Source organism: Terrapene carolina, unplaced genomic scaffold (assembly GCF_002925995.2).
Source record: "Terrapene carolina triunguis isolate 2854851 unplaced genomic scaffold, T_m_triunguis-2.0 Scaffold84, whole genome shotgun sequence".
NCBI lineage: Eukaryota > Metazoa > Chordata > Testudines > Emydidae > Terrapene > Terrapene triunguis.
This window is the reverse complement of record NW_020664435.1, coordinates 698,222-720,210: the sequence shown is the minus strand read 5'-3', so window position 1 is coordinate 720,210 and position 21,989 is coordinate 698,222. Positions and strand designations below refer to the sequence as shown.

The 21,989-nt window shown below is 43.3% G+C and overlaps 2 protein-coding genes across 2 annotated transcripts in view; both read left to right on the top strand.

The window, feature by feature from the left end:
- Window positions 1–6,881, top strand: part of GGCT (gamma-glutamylcyclotransferase) — a 16,750-nt gene extending 9,869 nt beyond the window's left edge. The window contains exons 3-4 of the mRNA XM_029910989.1: window positions 2,211–2,346; window positions 6,031–6,881. Coding sequence (XP_029766849.1) covers window positions 2,211–2,346; window positions 6,031–6,180 — 286 coding nt within the window. The 3' untranslated portion in view covers window positions 6,181–6,881. The remainder of the gene's footprint in view (window positions 1–2,210; window positions 2,347–6,030) is intronic.
- Window positions 6,882–11,124: 4,243 nt separating this feature from the next.
- NOD1 (nucleotide binding oligomerization domain containing 1) overlaps window positions 11,125–21,989 on the top strand; it is a 50,971-nt gene continuing 40,106 nt past the window's right edge. The window contains exon 1 of the mRNA XM_026649358.2: window positions 11,125–11,320. The gene's annotated coding sequence lies outside the window, so the exon portion shown is untranslated. The remainder of the gene's footprint in view (window positions 11,321–21,989) is intronic.

Sequence of the window (21,989 nt, the reverse complement as noted above, 5' to 3'; positions counted from 1 at the left end):
TTGGCGCTTTCCGGCCCCTCCGCCCCTCCTCCTCCTCCTCCTCTCAGTGGGCAGGCAGCGTGCCACTCAAAATCGGCTCGCGTGCCGTGTTTGGCACGCGTGCCGTAGGTTGCCGACCCCTGGTGTAGAGTTAAGCACAGACATCAAATAGTCCTGCTGAAATCAGTGGAACTGTTTTCTCTTTGTAGTTGCACCCATTCGTAAGTGTCTGCAGGATTGGGACATAGTTGTAGCTAAAAAATAGATTAGCTTTCCTTAAATTATGTTGGATTATTAAACCTGAAAAATCCAGTTTTGCTTTTTACTGTGTGTGTTCACTTTTTGCACTTTTTCTCAGCATGGACAATGAAAGTAGTCTTTGTTACTTCTGTTTTTGGATAATGTGTAGTCAATTTCACTTTTAGTTCCTTATTTACTAGCTAAACAATACAATAGGATTACCATATTTTGAGTGTCCAAAAAGAGGACACTCCACGGGGCCCCGCCCCCGCTCCAACTCCACCCCTTCCCCAAAGTCCCCGCCCCAACTCCGCCCCCTCCCCTGCTTCCCGCGAACATTTGATTCGCGGGAAGCCTGAAGCAGGCAGCAGATAAGCTGGCGGGGGGTGGGGGGAGGAGGCGCGGCCCAGTCTAGCCCCCCCAACCAAACGGCTCCCTCCGGCGGCCGGCCCCGGCCCCAGTGTCTCCAGCCTGGCTCGGCTCCTGGGGTGCCGGCCCCCGGCCCACACCCCCGGCCGAGCGGCCCCCGGCCCAGCACCCCCGGGCCCGGCTCGGCCCCCGCACCCCTGGGCCCCGGGCCAGCCCCCGGCCGAGCACCCCCGGCCCAGCACCGCCGGCCCCTCCCTATTTTCCCGGACATGTTCGGCTTTTTGGGATTTCCCCCCGGACGGGGATTTGAGGCCCAAAAAGCCGGACATGTCCGGGAAAATCCGGACGTATGGTAACCCTACAATACAATGCTTGGGTTGCAAACAAGGGAGAGGGATCTTTGTGTCTTTGCTTTCCTTGGTAGCACTTCTCTTGATTGTAAGTTTTTGGAGGTTTTGTCTTAGCCTAAAATTTACATTTCATAAAGTTTGTTTGACCTGACACTTTTTCTTTTAAATCCCAGCAAAAGACACTATTGGCTTGTCATCTTTCTTCCCCCTGCTATGACCCAGAAATCTGTTTCTAAGGTTTACATTCCATTTGTTTGTAGGCTGCAATCTTCCTGTTAGTTCCATGCAGGCATATGGGTCTGCCTGCAGTGAGCCAGCTGGGGCCATACTCTGCTAGTATGTTAAATCACTTGTAAAAGTGATTAGATGTTGTTTTAATTTGAAAATATAATTGGTCAGATACTCGGATACCATTGTGATGAATACTGCTAAAACCTAGACAGGGTATTCTAAGTGGTCACGTTTTTACCTGTCGTGTACAGCTAAGCAGTTAACTATCGTATCTAAATGCTATCCCTGATCTCATGACATTTGAACTAAGTTCACCCATTACTGCCAATTTATTTAGATTTGTATTAGAAGCTAATTTTAACTTTTTAGCACTGTGTTTTTAATCCACTGTCCTCCCCCTGCCCTTGGGCAAATCTTTCTTTTGAAAGAAACTAGTTATGGCGGTTCTCGATACAGTCTTGTAGCTCACTGCTATTGTGCAAGTTCTACATACAAACTACAAGGTCTGGGCATGTTGATGGGTGTGCTGGGTTGTTCACAAGGATGTGCTTTGGGAGTTTCCTCACTTTAGAATTATCTCTCTATTTAAAAATAATTAAAGGGGCAAGGTAAAATTTTGCAGTTGTTTCATTATCAAAGTGGAACTTAATGATTCTGGCATTGTCTTTTAATTCTCATAATTTCGTTGTGTGCATATTGTGGATTATCCAATTTTATTTATATACCAAACATTAACTGATTCCCAAGAGGTGCAGAAAGTAACGTTGCTGTTAACTTGCATGGTTACAGGGATAGGCTTGCTGTTACGCTATTTGTTCTGGATCTAAAAAATAAGCCAATGGTATTGTTCACTTTTTGATTTCAGTACTCCGAGATACAAGTATTGATCAAAATTATTGGAATATATTAATATTACTCAGTACTGCAGCCGAAAAGCCACCTTGCATTTAACATGCTAAAACTCACCTATTCAAATACATGTTAGTTTTCTCCCCTGTATTGGTGGTTCAGAATGAAAGGAAATGTTTTGATTCTTTACAGGCAAGAAGGAGTTGAAGATGGTATTTACAGTCCAATAGAAGTCAACGTTCCAACTCAAGAGGGAAAAGTACTGACCTGTCGAAGTTATCAGATGAATGATTGTGTCTGTGATCTCCCATCACCACAGTATAAAAAAGTAGGCATCATCTAAAAAGAGCGTGAACTGAAGTGGATATTGTATTACTACTTGCCACTTATAATAGTCTCTTACAACAGCATTTGTTATATAGCATAGTCTCTCTTAAAATAGCATTTCAATTCTTTCCAAACGTATCAAACCGATACATCCCTATTGTTAGTCTGCTGACTTCAGTGAAACTAAACAAAAGGTAAATCTGGGCTATTGTACGTAAAGCATGTGCTCTCACCCATGAATTGCTTCTTCCTCAATTCATTTGCAACCACCTGTGAGGTTGTATCAGCTGCTCAAAAGCACTAAGCAACTTTACAAAATAGTTTGGGATAGAAAAGATCACTGTCCTAAACTGAAGCCACAAAGGGAATTTTAGTGGACAGAACTTAACACCCTGACCTGGAATCTGGCGAGGACATAGATATTAATATCTCCACTCTTGTAAAAAGTGCCATAGAATCTTTCATGACTAAAGGTAGTTAGTATCTTGGCTTGACATCTCCAACATCACAGGCCCTGTAACACTGTTCTGGGGCATTGGTCTCGGGGGTGGCTCCAGGCACTGGGGCAGCAAGCCGCGGTGGGCAGCCTGCTGGTCGCCATGAGGGCGGCAGTCAGGCTGCCTTCGGCGGCATGCCTGTGGGAGGTCCGCCGGTCCCGCGGTTTCGGCGGCAATTCAGCGGCGGGTACGCCAAAGGCGCGGGACCGACGGACCTCCCGCAGGCATGCTGCCGAATCCGCGTTACCAGCGGACCTCCCGCAGGCACGCCGCCGAAGGCTGCCTGACTGCCGTGCTTGGGGCGGCAAAATACATAGAGCCGCCCCTGATTGGTCTAGTACTTCTTCTTAGCATATGCGCAGTGTCCCTCAAGTGTCATGTGACCAGGATTCATGACTGAATTTGGACTGCTGGTTGGATCATTAGCTTCCCTGGCTTGGGCCGGGTACTGCTTGGGAGCACGACGTGTACGCTGATCTGTGTCCCCAGATTTAGTACTGGTTTGGAAGAAAAAGTTCCATGTGCGATATCATCAACACCACTCTGCAGCACACTGACTCTTCTTGGAGGTATGCCTAAGCACTGAGCAGTCCTGACTTGCTTAGCTGGTGAGGTCTGAGGCCCTATCCAGAGGTGGTGTGACTACATGTCTAGAAATGTTTAGCTAATCAGAATTACAGATAAAAGCAACAAGCTACCATAGTGACTTTCTACTGAAAATAACTAACTGGGCTTGATCCTATAACCCCTATGCATATGTCACACCTTTTGCCCTGGGGTCCATCCATGTGGATCAGCTTGCAGGATCAGAATCTGTTTTTTTTGTTAAAGAACGCTAACCCAGGCAACCCTAGTGTGCTGGCAGCCATCACTTCCCCCTTACTTTTCTCCCAGACAGATCTTTGGGGCGAGCTGTTTGAAGAAATACAACTATGCTAATACAAACATCAAGGTTGATAATTTATATATAGTCTGGGGCTCTCCTTGCCATACTGCATGTATACCAAGATAATGGAAAAACTGATCTTTTATTTGACAAACAAAATTACCCCTTACAAGTAAAACTTTACAAGGCAGTCATCTAACTGTATACACTGTAATATAATACAGTACTACATATGTACAGTTAGTCATGTATTTTTGTGACAAAACTGACTGTTACAGGAATTGTAACTTCCTGGCTTGTGTATTAAATTCTCTGCCCTACGCTTTTTAACCTACTAGGCAGAGTCTGTCATCACAATAGTATCTTGCTGCCTGAGCTTTTAAAACATGCATATGTATCTGTTTATAGTAGTAATTATATCAGTTCTCTTTTCTCACTGGCTTCCCTCTCTCAAAACAATTGTATTGTCAGGGACTCAAACCAAATTTGACTCTTCGTTGTAGTTGCGTCAACTCTGACACTGCCTTCTGTAAGGGAAGTGTTCTCTCAGTCTAATTTCTCTTAGTTTTCCTATGGCTCTCTTCTACCTTTTTCTTCTACGTGAAAGGATTTTATTTAAGAGGACAAGTAGGGCTGTTCATGTCATATGGCTGTGTCAGTGACTAAGTGCACTGTGTGTACGTCTGTGTGGTATCTTCGGTACCTGGGATAAGCGGTTTTTATTTTTGTAACCTCCACCCCAGTAATTTCCTGTATTTTTCTTTTCACTTCCCATGAATAGTTTTGGCTTACACTACACACTTTTTCATTTATCTTATGTGGGGGAAGGAAAGCTTCAGTAAAATAAACAGTAGAGAAACTGTCTTCACGTATGCGACATCTAAATGGCTTCTTTGCTACTGTAGTTCTTACTCATATTCACCACTGTCCATTCAAATTAGAAAGACCCAGCAGCTGTTGGTGTACCATCTCAGGATTTTTCTGTAATAACTCAAGCGTTATAATTACTTCTCACTTAGAAGAACTTATGCTAAGGCTGGTTGAAGACTGAAATCCTATATCTTAAAGGTGGAAATTAATTTGCTCCTGGGGGAATTCTGTGCGAAAAAATTAAAATTTTTGTGCACAAAAATTTTAAAATTCTGCATATTTTATTTGTCAAAATAATGCAATATAATCACTGTGCTTTCAATTATTTTGGTAATTTATTTAAACTACACTACAATGGATGGAGAATAGGAGGAGGGAGCATTGGAGGAAACCCCAAATACCTAATAGTAATGTAGATAGGTTTCACCCTTTATTTCTAGTTATTAGTCAACAAATATATGCAGCCGTATGCTCAGTGTTACATCATAAGTAACTGAAGAGTAAGTGAGGACTGGGGAATCAAACTCTCAATTTATATTGGCTACTGACCATCTCCAGAAAAGGAAGTAGAAAACAATTCATGGAACACATTTTGATAAGAATTTTTTCAGTCCAAAAAGACCAGTTCTGATCACTAAAGGAACATAAGCATTTATAAGGCCATACTGTCCTTTACACTACTCTGGCAATGTAAAGGAGCCTTAAAACTTTTACACCTGTTTTATATTCCTGGGGGAATTCACAAAGACAAAGCAGCATTCACTAAGCAGGCAGGCTGCTACATTCTGCTCTGCTTGAGGGGACAGAGCCTGTCCTACACCTACCTCCTCGAAGCTCTGCCCCTCCACGCTGAGCATGCTACAGTAGAGAGCGAGAGGGTCTGTCTGTCTGTCTGTCTGTCTCTCTCTCTCTCACACGACTGCCCAGCACCAGCACCGCGGTGATTTATGTCTCTACTGGCTGCTCCGGACACATAAACCAACCTGCCTGTGCTGCCAGGGAGGGGTATGTGACCGCTCTTGCAGCTTCCCTTTGCTTCCCTGTCAGATGTCATATTTCTGTCAAAGAAATCTGTGGGGGACATGAATTCTGCGCATGCACAGTAATGCAGAATTCCCCCAGGAGTATTAATTGACTCATTAAGTGCCTGATCTCTCAGTGCCTTACACAGTAGCCTCCTAGGGGTTTTGTACTAGTACCCATCCTGGCAGTATCTGAGCTGCTTCAGGTTAATTATATTGGCACTAGAGAGATCGTTAGTAGTCTTCATGGTGTCTTTGGCTGCCTTCCTTTTTCTGGTTAGGTAGGGTGTACATAGGGTTTGGTTTTAGTCCCATCACCTTAAATGGTACTATTTTTACACAAGTAAAGGTTTGTGTGATCTAACTCTTTTATTGTAAAGTGATGTTAAAAGTTTTTCTTTTAATTGTAGGTCATCTGTATGGGTGCAAAACAGAATGACTTGCCAACTGCCTATCAGAAGAAATTAGAAGCTATAGAAACGAACAACTATGCAGGACCATTATCAATCTTTGAAGAAATTGAAGCTGCTATTAAAGAGAAAGAAACAACAACTCAGTAGAAAAGTATCCCCAAAATATTTCCAGTTCCACTTCCTTGCCTGATTTAATTCTATAGCCTGTGTTATACCGGAGGTCAGATTAGATTCACTGTGGTCCTTTCTGCTCTTGGAATATATGAATTTTTCATTTTGATTTAGGCATCTGTCTTCTCAATATACTGATTAGCAATAATTTCCTTCTTTGATAAAGAAGGGCAAACTTGACACGTTTGTGTAGTTCAGTAAGGTATTGGATTGAATATGCAATTTAAGGTCCTAAGCTTGCGAAGACCTATGTACATGCTTAACTGTATGTACCACATCTAAAGCTAAGCACGTAAATCTTTGCAAATTGAGCTTAACTTTCTGTAGTTCTCGTACAGTGCTGGTAAAGTTCATATAGTTCTTTAATACATCTATAAGCAGAACTAAAGAGAAAAGCCATCTTGGTAGTCATGTGCACATGCTGCTGTGTTCTAGGATTAAGAGTTGCAGGATCAAACTACAGTTCTTAAGTGCTGTGCACACAGTTCTCCAAGCAGGTTTAAAAAAACTTTTTTTTCCCAAATGTACATAAGGTTCATTGGGATGTAAAGCGGGGAATTAAGCTGATACCGATTTGGATTTTTACATATCTAACTTCTGTAGCAGGGGTGCTGAGAGTCATTGAACCAATGACTGGAGCGGCGAACCGCGGCCAGTGGGAGCTGCGATTGGCCGAACCTGCGGACGCGGCAGGTAAACAAACTGGCCCGGCCCGCCAAGGGCTTTCCCTGAACAAGCGGCGGACTGGCTTTGAGAACCACTGGTCTAAAAGGCAACTCATGCCCTTAAGGAAGTTACCAGCGAAGTGTAGATAAATCTCTGCATTAAGCATCTTCACATAACTTTCATATGACTTTGTATTATGCTTCTAATTTCATACAACTTTGTATCAGATCCTTATATAGAAAACTTTGTATTGAGCCTTGGTATAATGTTAAATGTCTTTTTGCTAGGAGAAGAATAAGATCCCTCCCACCCCCCTTTTAATCAATTGCCCTGTTGAATGAACCAGGTCTGAATGAGTAAAGGCGTGGAAGGCAAGCACCTCCAGACTGCTGCAATAGTTGGAGAGGGGAAGGAATCCAAACCCAAGAACAATAAAACTTGTCAAGTGGGCACACTAAAGAAGAGCAGACATATTGACGGCCTTGGGGGTTAGAAGCAAGCACCTTCTTTTGAAAACACTTTCTTTGAATAGCATTGGGACAACACCCAGAAAGAAGCAGCACAAAGGACCAACGGACACAGATACAGATTTTTGAATCTGGTATAGATTTGCATGAGAGGGAAGCTGCTATAAATGTGAGGTGTCTTGCAGAGGACCCCGGGTCTCGTCTTGTCAACATCGGAGCATCGATCCGGATTGGCAAAAGCCTGGCTCCACCCCTCCCCCATCTAACTCACCTGGCCAGTGCAGTTATAGTACTTATATAATATGCATATGATACAGTGTTGATTGATACAGGTATTTCCAATAAATGTGGCGCTTTGCCTTATTCCCCCTGAAAAGATCCTGTGCAGTACTTTTAAGTACAACAGAAGGACAGCATTCTACCTGTAATGGCGTACTGTTTTGTGGTATTGCTAGAAGTGGATGAACCAAGTCAGATAAAATAACTCTCTTGAATGGATTTTTTTAAAATTCTAAAGAGTTGGCTAACTACTTGATTTTTTCCCCTTAAATCATTGAATGCCTTGAACTTCCTGACTTCTGCAGGAAGCAGACCTAAGGCTTGATGAAAGCCCATAGGAATCTCTTCATTGACCTCATTGGGTTTGGATTAGGCCCCAATAAAGAAACACTGAGTCTCTCTTCATGGTAGCTGTAGCCTAGCTCAAATCAGAGTATTGTAAATCTTGCACGAATTCCTGATCTTGTGATACTTTCAGATTAAATTGAATGATTACTTCTGGGGAAAGTGGGCAATTGAACAACTTTGGGAAATACAAAAAGACTGAATGTCTTTTTTTTTTTCTTTTGTATTTAAGATCCGTATGCAAAGGATTTGTCCTTGATATAAAGGGGATATGTGTTATCTTCAAAGTTACTATGTGATTGATTATGACATCTGACAACATACACAGAGGAACTTATAATTTACCTTGTCTTCCCCTCATAAACTTCCATATTGAACATGTGCCATAGCAGTGCACTTCCCATCCACGTCATGTGAACATCTCCAAAGTTTATGCCTTTCATTTGGGCCCCATCTAATTCCCATGGTCTGTGAGTGTAAAATATAAATATCTATGCACTGAAAGTTGGAGTAAATAAAAAAGATTGCGATTGCCAGATTACTTGTGTGTCTATATAGTGCACAGAGAATGAAAAGTCCTCTTGATTCAAGAATGCTCAGTGTAGCATGTGTAGGCTAAAGCTGTTTGTATGAATGCATAAGTGAAAGTTGTCATATTGGGCATTGTTTTTTTTTTAATGCATCTGTAAATTAATCTATGTGCACTGTGTATGTGTGCATAGAAAAGATCAGTTTTTTAAATAAAGATTCTTTATAACTGTAAGAATCATTTTTGCCTAAGATAATTTGAAACTGCCATCTTTAAAATTGTTACTTTAGAACGGGGTGGGCAAACTTTCTGGCCCGAGGGCCACATCTGGGTATGGAAATTGTATGGCAGGCCATGAATGCTCATGAAATTGGGGGTTGGGGTGCGGGGGAATGAGGGCTCTGGCTGGGGTGCAGGCTCTGGTGGGGCTGGGGATGAGAGGTTTGGGGTGCAGGCTGGGACAGGGCATTGGGGCATGGGAGGATTTCAGGGGTGCAGGCTCCAGGTGGCACTTACCTCAAGCAGCTCCCAGAAGCAGCAGCATGTCCCCCCTCTGGCACACGCAGAGGTGTGGTGCTGGCCGGGTAGCTCTGCGTGCTGCCCCATCTGCAGGTGCCACCGCTGCAGTTCCCGGTCAATGGGAGCTGCGGAGGCGGTGCTTCGGGCAGAGGCAGCATGCAGAGCCCCCTGGCTGCCCCTACATGTAGGAGCCGGAAGGGGGACATGCTGCTGCTTCCGGGAGCTGCGCGGAGAGAGCAAGCCCCCGACCCCACTCCCCGACGGGAGCTTGAGGGCCGGATTAAAAGGTCTGATGGGCCAGACGTGGTCCACGGGCCATAGTTTGCCCACCCCTGCTTTAGCAGCTCCAATTAAATTATTTTTAAAAAAATGTATAACTTACGTTGTTTACAAACATAATGTACCATCATATATGCTTAGCTTTATTACTAAAGATTAAGGCCAAAATAATTGTCAAGAGGAAGAAAAAGGAAACTTTCAAAGGACAATATAGTTGCAAATCATGTAGAAAAGGAGCAATGCTGGGGATCCAGTACTTATGCCACTGGCACAAGAGATCAAAGATTTCTATGGAAGCAAGGGCAAAAATGCAATTATACCTCTACTATATTTGATCCAAGGAACATGCTGTCCTGCACTGACCTACCAGTGTCCTAATTTATTGATGTAACTTAGCCTAAACGGTGGTGGGTCATGAAAAATACTTTTTGAAATCTTTATTGTGAAAGTTTTACACTTCAAGCTTGTGTAATTCTTGTTTTTGTCTGTTCCTTGTCTTTAAAAAGCATGGGGTTTGGGGTGGAGGCTGAACAGCTTGCAGGCTGATAGCTAAAGGTCCTGTTTTTGTGGTAAGCGACAAAGAGTCCTGTGGCACCTTATAGACTAACAGATGTATTGGAGCGTAAACTTTTGTGGGTGAATACCCACTTCGACAGATGCATGTAGTGGAAATTTCCAGAGGCAGGTGTCATCCTAACACCTATGATAGCTCTTCTATGTGGCAAATGCAAACAACTGGTAGGGAAGTTATCACCTTCTGCATTGTAGACAACTGTAGGAACAACAGTATCAGGTTGCCCTGCCCTAAAATATATCCTCATTCTTCTTGCAAGTTCAAGTGTATAAGCAAAAGTAGTACTAATCAGCCCTATCTTTCTGTGGGCTCGTTTTTCCACATCTTGGAAACTTTGGATGCAGTAGCATGCTGCTTCAGCCATTACTGTATGGTGAGGTGTGCCTCCAGCTCTTCCGCTAGACATAATGGCCCGGATACAAATACACCTCTACCCCGATATAACGGGGCCCGATATAACATGAATTCGCATATAACGCTGTAAAGCAGTGCTCCGGGGGGCGGGGCTGCACACGCCGGTGTATCAAAGCAAGTTCGATATAACGCGGTTTCACCTATAACGCGGTAAGATTTTTTGGCTCCCGAGGACAGCGTTATATCGAGGTAGAGGTGTATCTTAGAAACAGCTTTAAAAAGTGAACAGTGTTTGTATTAAAAATGAGCCTAGTCTCTCCCTCCAAAGTGAGCTGGCCCTCGCTGGGCTCTCTCCAGTCCAGGTACTCTGTAGAATCCTAGAACCACAGAGCAGAAGGAACCACCAGGCTCATCTAGTGTAACCCCCTGCCCAGCTGCAGGATGGGTTGTGGCTGGGAGATGGGTGTAGCTCTTCCTTCCCTAGTTATTCCAGCGGGCTGTATGGCTAACGCCGCCTGCTGAACGTTTTCCGCCGCTGCTGGCTGCGTGCAGGGGGGAGCGCGGCCCTGGCTCCCGTTTCAGGGGGCGCTGCGGGAGCGTGTCCCAAACGCTGCCCGTCTCTCCTAGACGCCGGGGTAGGTGATGTCCTCGCTCACAGCCGCTCCGCTGCAGCCGGGCAGGGCTGGCAGGACGCTAGGCACCAGACAAGGCGTGTCCTAGGGCCTGATCGTCCGCGGAGCTGAGCCCCTGCAGCAGGGCAGCTCCCCGTGGCTGGAGCGCGGTGAGCCCCGGCAGGCCCGCCGGCCGCAGAGGGTGCTGCTGCTGGCGCCCTCGGGGGAGGGGAAGGGGGAGACGCCTTGGTGTTGCGACATCGTCTCGCTCTCCGCGGCTGCTGGCGGGGCAGCTCGCTCAGTCAGCGTCGGGCTCCTGCACGGTGCCGCGAAGGGGAAGCGCCCGGCCGAGCCGCTCTCCCAGTTCCCGGGGGCACCGAGCAGCGCGGGGCTCCGGCCCGCTCGGGGCAGCAGCAGCGCCGGGTCCCGGCCAGGCGGCCTCGCTCCTCCCTTTTCACTCCGTGTCCCCACGCGCGTCCTCCCCGCCGCCGCGGTGAGTCCTGCGCGCGCCGCGCTCACCCTGCTGCGCCTGGGGCCGGGGGGCGCTGCTGGGGCGGGGGGCTCGCAGTGCTGCAGGCAGGAGAGATGGGGGGGTCACAGGGCTGGGGGGGGGGGCGTCCGGGGACAGGAGGGCGAGGGGGATCACAGTGCTGGGGGGGCATGTCACACGGTTGTGGGTGAGGGCTAGGTGAGGTGAATGAAGCCAATGACTGCAACACACTTCTACAGCTCAAGCTTCGGGGTCGCTTGTTGGGTTCTGTGGCTGCCCCTTGCGGTTCCTTTCCAGAGATTTCATCCCTGTAGTAGGTTTTGAGATGCTGCTGCTTTATGCAAAATAAAGAGTCGAGCATCTGAAAACAAACACAGTTCTAAAACAGTGACCCGGGCAGACTTCCCTGGCCAAGTGAGCCAATGGCCATTTGCTGAGTTGTGAATGAATGTAATTTGGATTTGGCATAGGTGTCCCTCAAAGTAGGGTTGCCAACTCTCCAGGATTCCTCTGGAGTCTCTAGGAATTAAAAATTAATATTTAATTAAAGATTATGTCATGAAGAAACCTCCAGGAATACATCCAAACAAAATTGGCAACCCTACCTCAGAGATACTTATTAACTGCAAAGAGGTGGTGTGTTAAAGGAATAGTAAGGACTTGACTTAAAACACCTGACTTAAGGATTGAAAGCCCTCGGTTTAGGTTGCCAGCTGCCTGATGACAGTGTGTTGTGAGTAGTGGGAGAATTTTCTTTACCCCAGTCCAGTGGCTCACAAGTCTGGCCTGGTGCTGTGTGAGAGCCGTGTTTCCCACTGATAGGTAGGTTGGTTCTGTGCCTCTTTACTAGCTCTCTTTGCGTGGCTTTGCCAACGTTGGATTGTTTTATTTGGGATGGTGGTGGAAGGAAAGAACCACTCAGAGATCCAGAGCTGTGGGAGCAAAATATTTCAGGTAGCCCATGTCTTAGAAATAAGGGGATATAAGAGGGAAAGGAGCAGGAAACCAAAGAGGTATCAGATAATGTGGGATGAATTTGTGTGCGAGAAGGGCCAGTGAAGCAAGTATGCAAGGAGGGAATAATGGGACAAATGGGTTAGTGGAGTTGAGAGGAAAGGCAGAGAAATGTACAAGGTTAATTAATGAAGTCTAGAAAAATTAACTAGCTGTAATTGAATTTTCTTTGACATTTTGGGAGGTGTATTTTGAAATCCTCTCATTCAGTCCAGATGTGTCCTCATCTGGAATTGGTCAGTGAGATGCAGCCAAACTCAGATTACTAGGTGACAAGAGACAGTAATGTTTTCTATAGCTACAGCGTACAGGCATTAAGTATTTATGATATTTATTCTAGTTTAATTTTTTTTTTTTAGTTTAGGCTTTGTTTGTTGTTCTAATATTTGCACTTTGTAAATCTGTACTCCGGCTGTGTTCCTAAATTGCAAGGTTTGAGTTTCACGTTTCTTCGGTGAGAGACACTCCCATTCCTCAGAAATTTGGCAGAGGACAAATCACATTAGGCAGGGCTTGAAAAGTGTGCTGAGCAACTTTTAGGCAGAGAATTAAACATAACAGCTAGAGGCTAATACGGGAACCCCATTAGCAAAGGCAGGAGGAAAACCCAAACCCAGCTGCTCCTCCCCAATGCCACCCCCTGCTGCTGGCAGAGGGAAGGTTCTGCAGGAATACAGTGCATCTACATTACAAATAGCAGATCCTGGGTTAACTCTTTTCCCTGGATACCAGTCGCAAAGCCAGAATGGTCAGGCCTTACACATGATCCCTGTAAAATGGAATATGACCATCAGCAGCCTGACAAAGGAAATGCAAGAGGGCCCTATTGAGCTAGGTGTTGTATACCCACTTAACAAACAGATGGTCCCTGTCAGGAATTAGTCTTACTCCAATCCTTAAGAGACCAAGCATGGAAAATTTCTAGGGCTGTCAATTAATCGCAGTTTACTCACATGATTAATTCAAAACAAATTAACTTGATTACAAAATTAATTGTGATTAATTGCAGTTTAAATCGCACTGTCAATAATAGAATACCAATTTAAATTTATTCTAAATATTTTGGATGTTTTTCTACATTTTCAAATGTATTGATTTCAGTTACAACACAGAATACAAAGTGTACAGTGCTCATTTTATATTATTTGTTATTACAAATATTTGCACTAAAAAAAGACAAAAGAAATACCGTATATACTCGTTCATTTGCCTGTTCCTTTATAAGCCGACCCCCCCAAGATAGTTAGGTAAAAATAGCAATAACTATGACCCTTTCAGAAGCCGACCCTATATTTCAGGGGTTGACAAACTCTGGCTCCTGGGCCGCTAGGGTAAGCCACAAGAGGGCCTGGACGTTTTGTTTACCTGGAGCATTCAGAGACACAGAGCCCCTCAGCTCCCAGTGTCCGTGGTTTGCCATTCCCAGCCAATAGGAGCTGCGGGAAGCTCCCATTGGCTGGGAATGGTGAACTGCGGTCACAGGGAGCTGAGGGGCTCCATGCCTGCAGACGCTCCAGGTAAACAAAACAACAATGTATTAGGTATTCAATTCAGTGATTCCATAGAGTTTTAAATCATCAAATTTTGGTGTAGACCTGTTTATAAGCCGCCCCCCACTCTTTGATGTGTCACTTTTTTACCAAAAATATTCGGCTTATGAACGAGTATATACAGTAGTATTTTTCAGTTCACCTCATACAAGCACTGTAGTGCAATCTCTTTATCATGAAAGTGCAACTTACAAATGTAGATTTGTTTTTGTTACATAACTGCACTCAAAAACAAAACAATGTAAAACTTTAGAGCCTACAAGTCCACTCTGTCCTACTTCTTGTTCAGCCAATCACTAAGACAAACAAGTTTGTTTACATTTGCAGGAGATAATGCTGCCCGCTTCTTATTTACAATGTCACCTGAAAGTGAGAATGGGCGTTTGCATGGCACTGTTGTAGCTGGCATTGCAAGGTATTTACATAAACATTTGTATTCCCCTTCATGCTTCGACCACCATTCCAGAGGACATGCTTCCGTGCTGATGATGCTTGTTAAAAAATAATGCATTAAATTTGTGACTGAACTCCTTTGGGGAGAACTATATGTCTTCGGTTCTGTTTTACCCGCATTCTGCCATATATTTCATGTTATAGTAGTCTTGGATGATGACTCAGCACATGTTCGATTTAAGAACACTTTTGCTGCAGATCTGACAAAACCCAAGAAGGTACCAATGTGAGATTTCTAAAGAAAAATGCATTAATTAAATTTGTGACTGAACTCCTTGGGGGAGAATTGTATGTCTCCTGCTCCGTGGTTTTACCTGCATTCTGTCATATATTTTGTGTTATGGCAGTCTCGGATGACGCCCCGGCATATGTTGTTCAATTTAACAACACTTTCATTGCAGATTTGACAAAACGCAAAGAAGGTACCAATATGAGATTTCTTAAGATAGCTACAGGCTAGCACTCAACTCAAGGTTTAAGAATCTGAAGAGCCTTCCCAAATCTGAGAGGGATGAGGTGTGGAACATGCTGTCAGAAATCTTAAAAGAGCAACACTTTGTGACTTTCTGTACCCCGTGGGAACACCCTACACCCCCCATGTTCATCCTTATAATATGATTGTGTGGTATCTAATGCAAAGTTTGTCATGTCGGGTGTCTTCGGCAGGCACATGATGTACTGAGCATTGTTGCTATGGTAATGTTATAGGTTGTAATTTCATGTATATAGTTATGAGGCTGATCATGTGTCCTCGTGGCTTAAAGCAAGCCCAGGCAAAAACTCCAGAAGCAGAGGGGCAGTTCACACCTCATCAGGGCATGTATGGAACAAACCCAGCCCAGCCTCACAGGAACAAAGGACACTGGCCTAGGCAACAACAAAGGATCTGTTGGACTCTCGAGTGAGTCACCCCCCTTCCTTTGGTCAGTTTGGGACTGCGATGAGGTAATGCTCACCTGACTCTGAAAGGGGGGGCAAAGCCAAGAGGGAAGGAAGGACATGATAAAAGGGAGATGTTTGCCATGCTCTTCCTCTTTCTTCCACCTACATCTACAGACACCACACCAAGCGACTGAAGCGCTGATCAAAGGAGAGAGACTGGCTGAAGGGCAACCAGCCAGTCTGTGGTGAGAAGCATCTAAGTTTATAAGGGCACTGAAAGTAGTTTGCTTTTATTTCATTTGACCAAATCTGACTTGTGTTTTGACTTATAATCACTTAAAATCGATCTTTGTAGTTAATAAATCTGTTTATTCTACCTGAAGCAGTGCATTTGGTTTGAAGCGTGCCAGAGACTCCCCTTGGGATAACAAGCCTGGTACATATCAATTTCTTTATTAAATTGACGAACTTATATAAGCATGCAGCGTCCAGCGGGTATAACTGGACACTGCAAGACAGAGGTTCCTAGGGTTGTGTCTGGGACCGGAGAGATAGGCTAGTGTCATTCGGTTGCAAGTAGCTGGGAGCAGCTTACATGCCAGAGGCTGTGCGTGAACAGCCCAGGAGTGGGGGTTCTCACAGCAGAGCAGGGTAAGGCTGGCTCCCAGAGTCAAGGATTGGAGAGGCCTAGCAGATCACCGGTCCAGATAACACCAGAGGGGAACGTCACACACTCCGATTAGAAAACTACAGAAAACCATCAAAAAAGAAAATCAACCTTCTGTTGATGACATCTGGCTCAGATGATGAAAATGAATGTGCATCAGTCAGCACTGCTTTGGATTGTTATTGAGCAGAAACCGTCATCAGCATGCAAGCATGTCCTCTGGAATGGTGGTCGAAGCATGAAGGGGCATATAAATGCTTAGCATATCTGGCACATAAATACCTTGCAACGCCGGCCACAACTGTGCCATGCAAACACCTGTTCCCACTTTTAGGCGACATTTTAAATAAGAAATGGGCAACATTATCTCCCGTAAATGTGAACAAACTTGTTTGTCTTAACGATTGACTGAACAAGATGTAGGACAGAGTGGACTCGTAGGCTCTAAAGTTTTATATTGTTTTGTTTTTGAGCACAGTCATGTAAAAAAAAAATTCTACATTTGTAAGTTGCACTTTCACAATAAAGAGATTGCACTGCAGTACTTGTATGAGGTGAATTGAAAAATACTATTTCTTTTGTTTATCTTTTTTACAGTGCAAGTATTTGTAATAAAAAATAATATAAAGTGAGCGCTGTCAACTTTGTATTCTGTGTTGTTATTGAAATCAATATATTTGAAAATCTAGAAGATATCCAAAAATATTTAAATAAATGGTATTCTATTATTTAACAGTGTGATTAAAACTGCGATTAATCGTAATTATTTTTTTAATCTCACAATTAATTGTGATTAATTTTTTAAATCATTTGGCAGCCCTAAACATTTCATTCCAAAAGAAAATGATGAGTGTATGAAACCGGGAAACTGTGTTGCAATTTTAACTATATTATTCGTCAGTCACTACTGATCAAACATTATTATAAGTAGTGTAATACCAGCTCTGTTTTTAGAAGGAGAGAGAGAACTTACTCTGATTTTAAAGGAGAGAGGAAAAAACCCCAAGGTCAGACGCTGCTCTGTTACACTGGAGTGTAGTCAAAATAACTCCACTGAAGCCACAGGAGGGACTTCCTGCCCCAGGCACTGCAACCTCTGGGGTCCCAGCGCCAATCAGGTTTGGCCCAGCTTCATGATGACAGGAGACCAAGTATGCCAAATTTGAGTGAGTGGCTCTGTAAGCCCATGAGCAGGGTCACAACTCCACTCACACAAATTTGGTCCAGTCATGGGGGCGGGGCCAAACCCAAGCCGCACTGCAACCCCAGAGGTTGCAACATCTGGAGCAGAGAGCCAAGCCCAGTCAGCCTCACAGCACAGGAACTGCAGGAGCCACCACTGTGGGGTGAGTGCCAGGCAGGACCGCCCCCAGGGCGGGGGGCAGGATCTGACCGAAACCACCCCAGGGCCTCCACCCCCAGACTTTACTGGGTAACGATAGGCCATAAATATTTACAAATGGCTCCTAAGCCCAAAAAGGTTGAGAACCACTGTTCTAGGGGGAGGCAAAAATAAATATAAACTCATATCACCAAGGCAAGCCATTTCATTGGGATCCTGAATTTTAGTCAGATTAGAGTATTTCTGTAGGAATTTTGCAGGATTGGATTATAACCGTATTTTATCTAGAAAATCCCTCTCTCCTTATGTCTGACAATTCTAATACTCTGGTGGGGAAGTGGACAGAAATTCATGTAATGATTGTGCTGTGAGGTTTTTTTTTAATGTTCAGCTTCATTATAGCACTGCCAAGCACCAGTATAGTTATGTTGGAGGAGGCACTTTCATAAGCACCTGTGTTCGGGTTCTGGAAAATATTACCTGTATGCTGAAATGTCTCATGCTATACACTGTAGATTTTTGTTTTGTTTTTTGTTTTAAGACAATGGAGTGTAGTAAAATTCTGTGTGTATCTTTTGTGTGAATTGTCAGTGTGGAGAAGAGTGGCTTTCGCTTGTTAAAAGTATCTGCAAATGCTGCTGCTTTTTCTGTCTGTCTTTCTTGGCATTGGGATAATTAAAAAATAAGTTTTAAAATTCTCCATAGACTTAATCCTCAATAGTGGACAAGAGCCATTAACGTGTTGTGCGGAATAGGGAGGAATTTATGCAAGTACTTAAGTGCTTTCCTTGATCAGGGCCTAAGTGTTTAGTGTTCTGAGACCTGAGCGTTATTCCTGGCTCTGCTTCTGTCTTGCTATGTAACCATGGGCAGTTACTTTACCTCTCTGTGCCTCAGGTCCCCGTCTTTAAAATGCGGGGGGTAATGATGCTTATCCACCTTCACAAAGTGCATTTAGATCTATGGATGGAAAATGCTATATGAGCACTAAAGATAGTATTGTACATTGGGCTGTTGTAAAACAGATTTGAGAATAATCCAGGGTTCTCGTTTGTTGGTGGGGCTTTGCAGTATTAAGGGAGTTGATACTCTCTCTTCTCTTCCCATGCATTTAGATCTGGAAGTGCTTTTGATATCTGGAATATGTGTATATATACATACTATATAACTCTGAAGGGAAGCTTTTGGTGGATTGAGTAAAAGTCCATGTTGTTGAAGGTTACTTCTTTTTTCACTGCCAGGTACATCTTATTTCTTTGGGGAAGATGTAAGAGAAAGCACACATACATTATACACCATTTCTCATTCCCCTTGCCTCTTAAGTAGTAGTGAATATTCTGAATACAAAAGACAGTCTAAATGCTGTTAAAGTATGCCTAAATCAGGGGTTGGCAACCTTTCAGAAGTGGTGTGCCGAGTCTTCATTTATTCACTCTAATTTAAGGTTTCGCGTGCCAGTAATATATTTTAACATTTTTTAGAAAGTCTCTTTCTATAAGTCTATAATATATAACTAAACTATTGTTGTATGTAAAGTAAATAAAGTTGTATGTAAAGTTTAAGAAGCTTCATTTAAAATTAAATTAAAATGCAGAGCCCCCCGGACCGGTGGCCAGGACCCAGGCAGTGTGAGTGCCACTGAAAATCAGCTCGTGTGCCGCCTTTGGCATGCGTGCCATAGGTTGCCTACCTCTGGCCTAAATGTAGCTGTGCAGGAAGGCAGAGCTTTATTTGCTGTGGGGAACTATAACTACATGAACAGTTTGACTCTTCATCAGGGTGGATTTGATTTAAATCACTAGTCAGGGAGGCTCGATTTAATCATGGATTTCTACATAAAAGTGCATTCTGTAATATGCTGCTCAAACAGTTTCACTTTTGTTTCTACTGCCTGTCCCTGCCTTCTCACATTTATCTCCAGACTTCTTCTCCTTGTCCAGATCTATTCCACCCCCAACAATCTTCTATTCATTGAACTTTTTGAAACTTTTCATTTTTAGAGAGAGGTAAGGGATTCACTCTGTATACATAAATTTGCAGAGGGACAATAGGGTTGAGGTCTGTTATTTCTCACCTCTAAATATTTATTTAAAAACATTTTTGCTGTTAACAAGCATGTTATCTCTGGAGACATAAATCCACAGTTTGAGAACTGTAAAACTAAGCATCTCCGATGGTATCTTCTAGACTGAGCACTGAGTCCCATTGGGTAGAGAGAAAGATTAATTTAAATAGTCTATACAGAAGCCCCTGGAACCTCGTAAGATTGGGTCCCTAATCCATGAACTATTGGAACTCATTTACAAAACTTTTCTTAAACATTACATGAATATATTGTCTCATACTATAGAATTAGAAGTTATAATCTCTATTCCATGATGAGACATTATAGCTCAAAGATATATCTTAATTAAAACTATCTTTTAGATAGGTTTTTCCTCAAAAAGCATTTTATCAAAAAAATCTGATTTTAAATTAAACTTTTTTTTTTTTATCCACCCTGCTCTTCATAATTTAAACACAACCATAGTGATTCATTAATAGATTTTTTGCTACTGTTTACTTGGTTTTAAAGAAAAAAACCAAAGCCATATATGTAAACTGAAATACATACTTCATGCACTATGTGCGTTTGTCAGTGTTACACTATGAAATTATGGTATAAACATACTATGGGCCCAATCCTGTATGCCTAACTAAACCAAAAGCCCCATTGACTTGCACAGGAGTTTTGCCTATGCTAGGAGTGAGGAATCAGTCCCTGTATGTAATTATCAGAACATCTAATCACTCAAATACATCTGTGTATGGAATGCCAGTGATTTATATACTGGTTACAGGTATGCAGTCTAGAAATCAAGAGTACAGTATGTTTAAAAACATTAGGAAAGATCATATACTATGAATTTGCCATGTGCCATTTAAAAAAATTTACACCTCATTTCTAAATTTATCTTTAAGCATGTGCTCGTCCCATGACCTTACTTTTTAAACATGTGCTTAACTTAATGTCCTAATTAGGCATGCTTTCCTGAATTGAGGCCTTAGATACTATCATGAAGGGTGCTATGGAAAAGCCTAAGATAAATAAGCCTTCTGACTCCTAGCAACTAGTTCAGCTAGTGATGTGTCATAGTTGTTGTTTTCAGAGTCAGTAGGAATGGTTTGTTTTGGACAATCAGAACAGAACTAATATGGATTGGATTTTTCATTTGGTTTAATTCTTTAAAGAGAAACCATTAGTTTTAAATTAGCTTTTCCTTTACTTTAAAAACAAGTGACCAAGGGAAAACCTGCTCTTCAGACTGATTTTGCTTCCCCATCTTGTATACTCTCTGCCTGTGAATAGCCAGTTTAATCAGAAACCAAACTTAATGGATTAAATACTTTTCATGCTCTTATTGCAGGCCTTCACCTCTTTCCCTGTTGTAAGTTAAGAGGCTCCAATAAGATCCTTTGGCAATAAGTATTTACAGTATCAATGAACCACAATATTCTTCACTACCAGATTAGGTGAGCTTCTTGCATCACCAGGCGAGGGAATGGCAGGCATGAGCCGCAGTTGTGATGGGATTTGTGGGAAATACTTTGAGCAAAAAGAGGATGTGAACAGTAGAAAGCAGAGCCAATATTTTTTGGCTGCACAAAGATGACCATTTTAAAGAGCTGTTGTAATCAGCAGACTGACTACATCAAAATGGCATCATCTTACTCATCCTTGTGTGACTCCAACTCAGTGATTGTACAGCAACTTGGTGTAAGTGCAAAGTATATTGTATCCACTTACTATGGCAAGTCTTGACCTATGTCCCCCTTTCACTTCTCTCTTGCCCCAGTCCCTTCCCATCTTCCATTATCCCCAGCAATTCATGCTCCTTTCCCTCTGTTTCCAGTGTTGCTATTGTTTCCCCTGTCCTACAGATCCTTTCCACCTGCCTATTGCTCTAATTCCCTTCTCTCCTTTGGTTTTAAACTCCATGGATGAGCAGTCTTCTCCCTTGATCGCTCCTCCTCCAGTTCTTTGAGCTCATGCATTCTGGCCTTCGCCCTGTTCAATCCACTGAAACTGCTGTCCTCAAACTAACAGCCTATGCAGTCAGTTACTCCATCTTCCCCTCCTCCACAATCCTCACAGCTGTTCCATGGTTTTGAGGCTAAGCATGCTTAATGCTCCTTCAGCCTTTCTTCATAAGCTTTTCTGCTCTCATTCCCTTCACTGACAGAGTCCCCCAGGGCTCAGTCTTTGGCTTTCTCACTTTGGATGATCTTCTTTGAGACCACTTGATTCAACTATCATATCTACACCCCAGGCTCTCAAATCTCTCTCTCCATCTCCATCTTTTTAGTAATCTGTGCAGTCCCACATCTCCATCTGTCTCTAGTTATCTTCTTTCAGATGTTTCTATCCCACCTCAAGCTCTGTATGTCTGAAATCAAACATACAGTATTTTTTACCCATACCCTTGCTCCTCTCTGTCAGTTCATTACCCAGGTTTGTGGATTTGGGGTACTGTAAGCGAGTGAAAAGTTTAAGTCCAATAACAGTTCTAAAATCCACCCTTTCTTCTCCATCCTTGATAAAATCCTGCTCCTTGTCTTGGTTGTCAATTCTACCTCCTCCTTTCTGGGTGTTTAGGCCACTCAGATCTATGTATATAGGTATCTCTGTTTTAGCTACCCCATGCTGATATGTTCTATCTACTTCTCAGAGAAACACACATTAGCTGTACTTGCAGGCTGTTGTGGTAAGGTTGCTATAGGAGG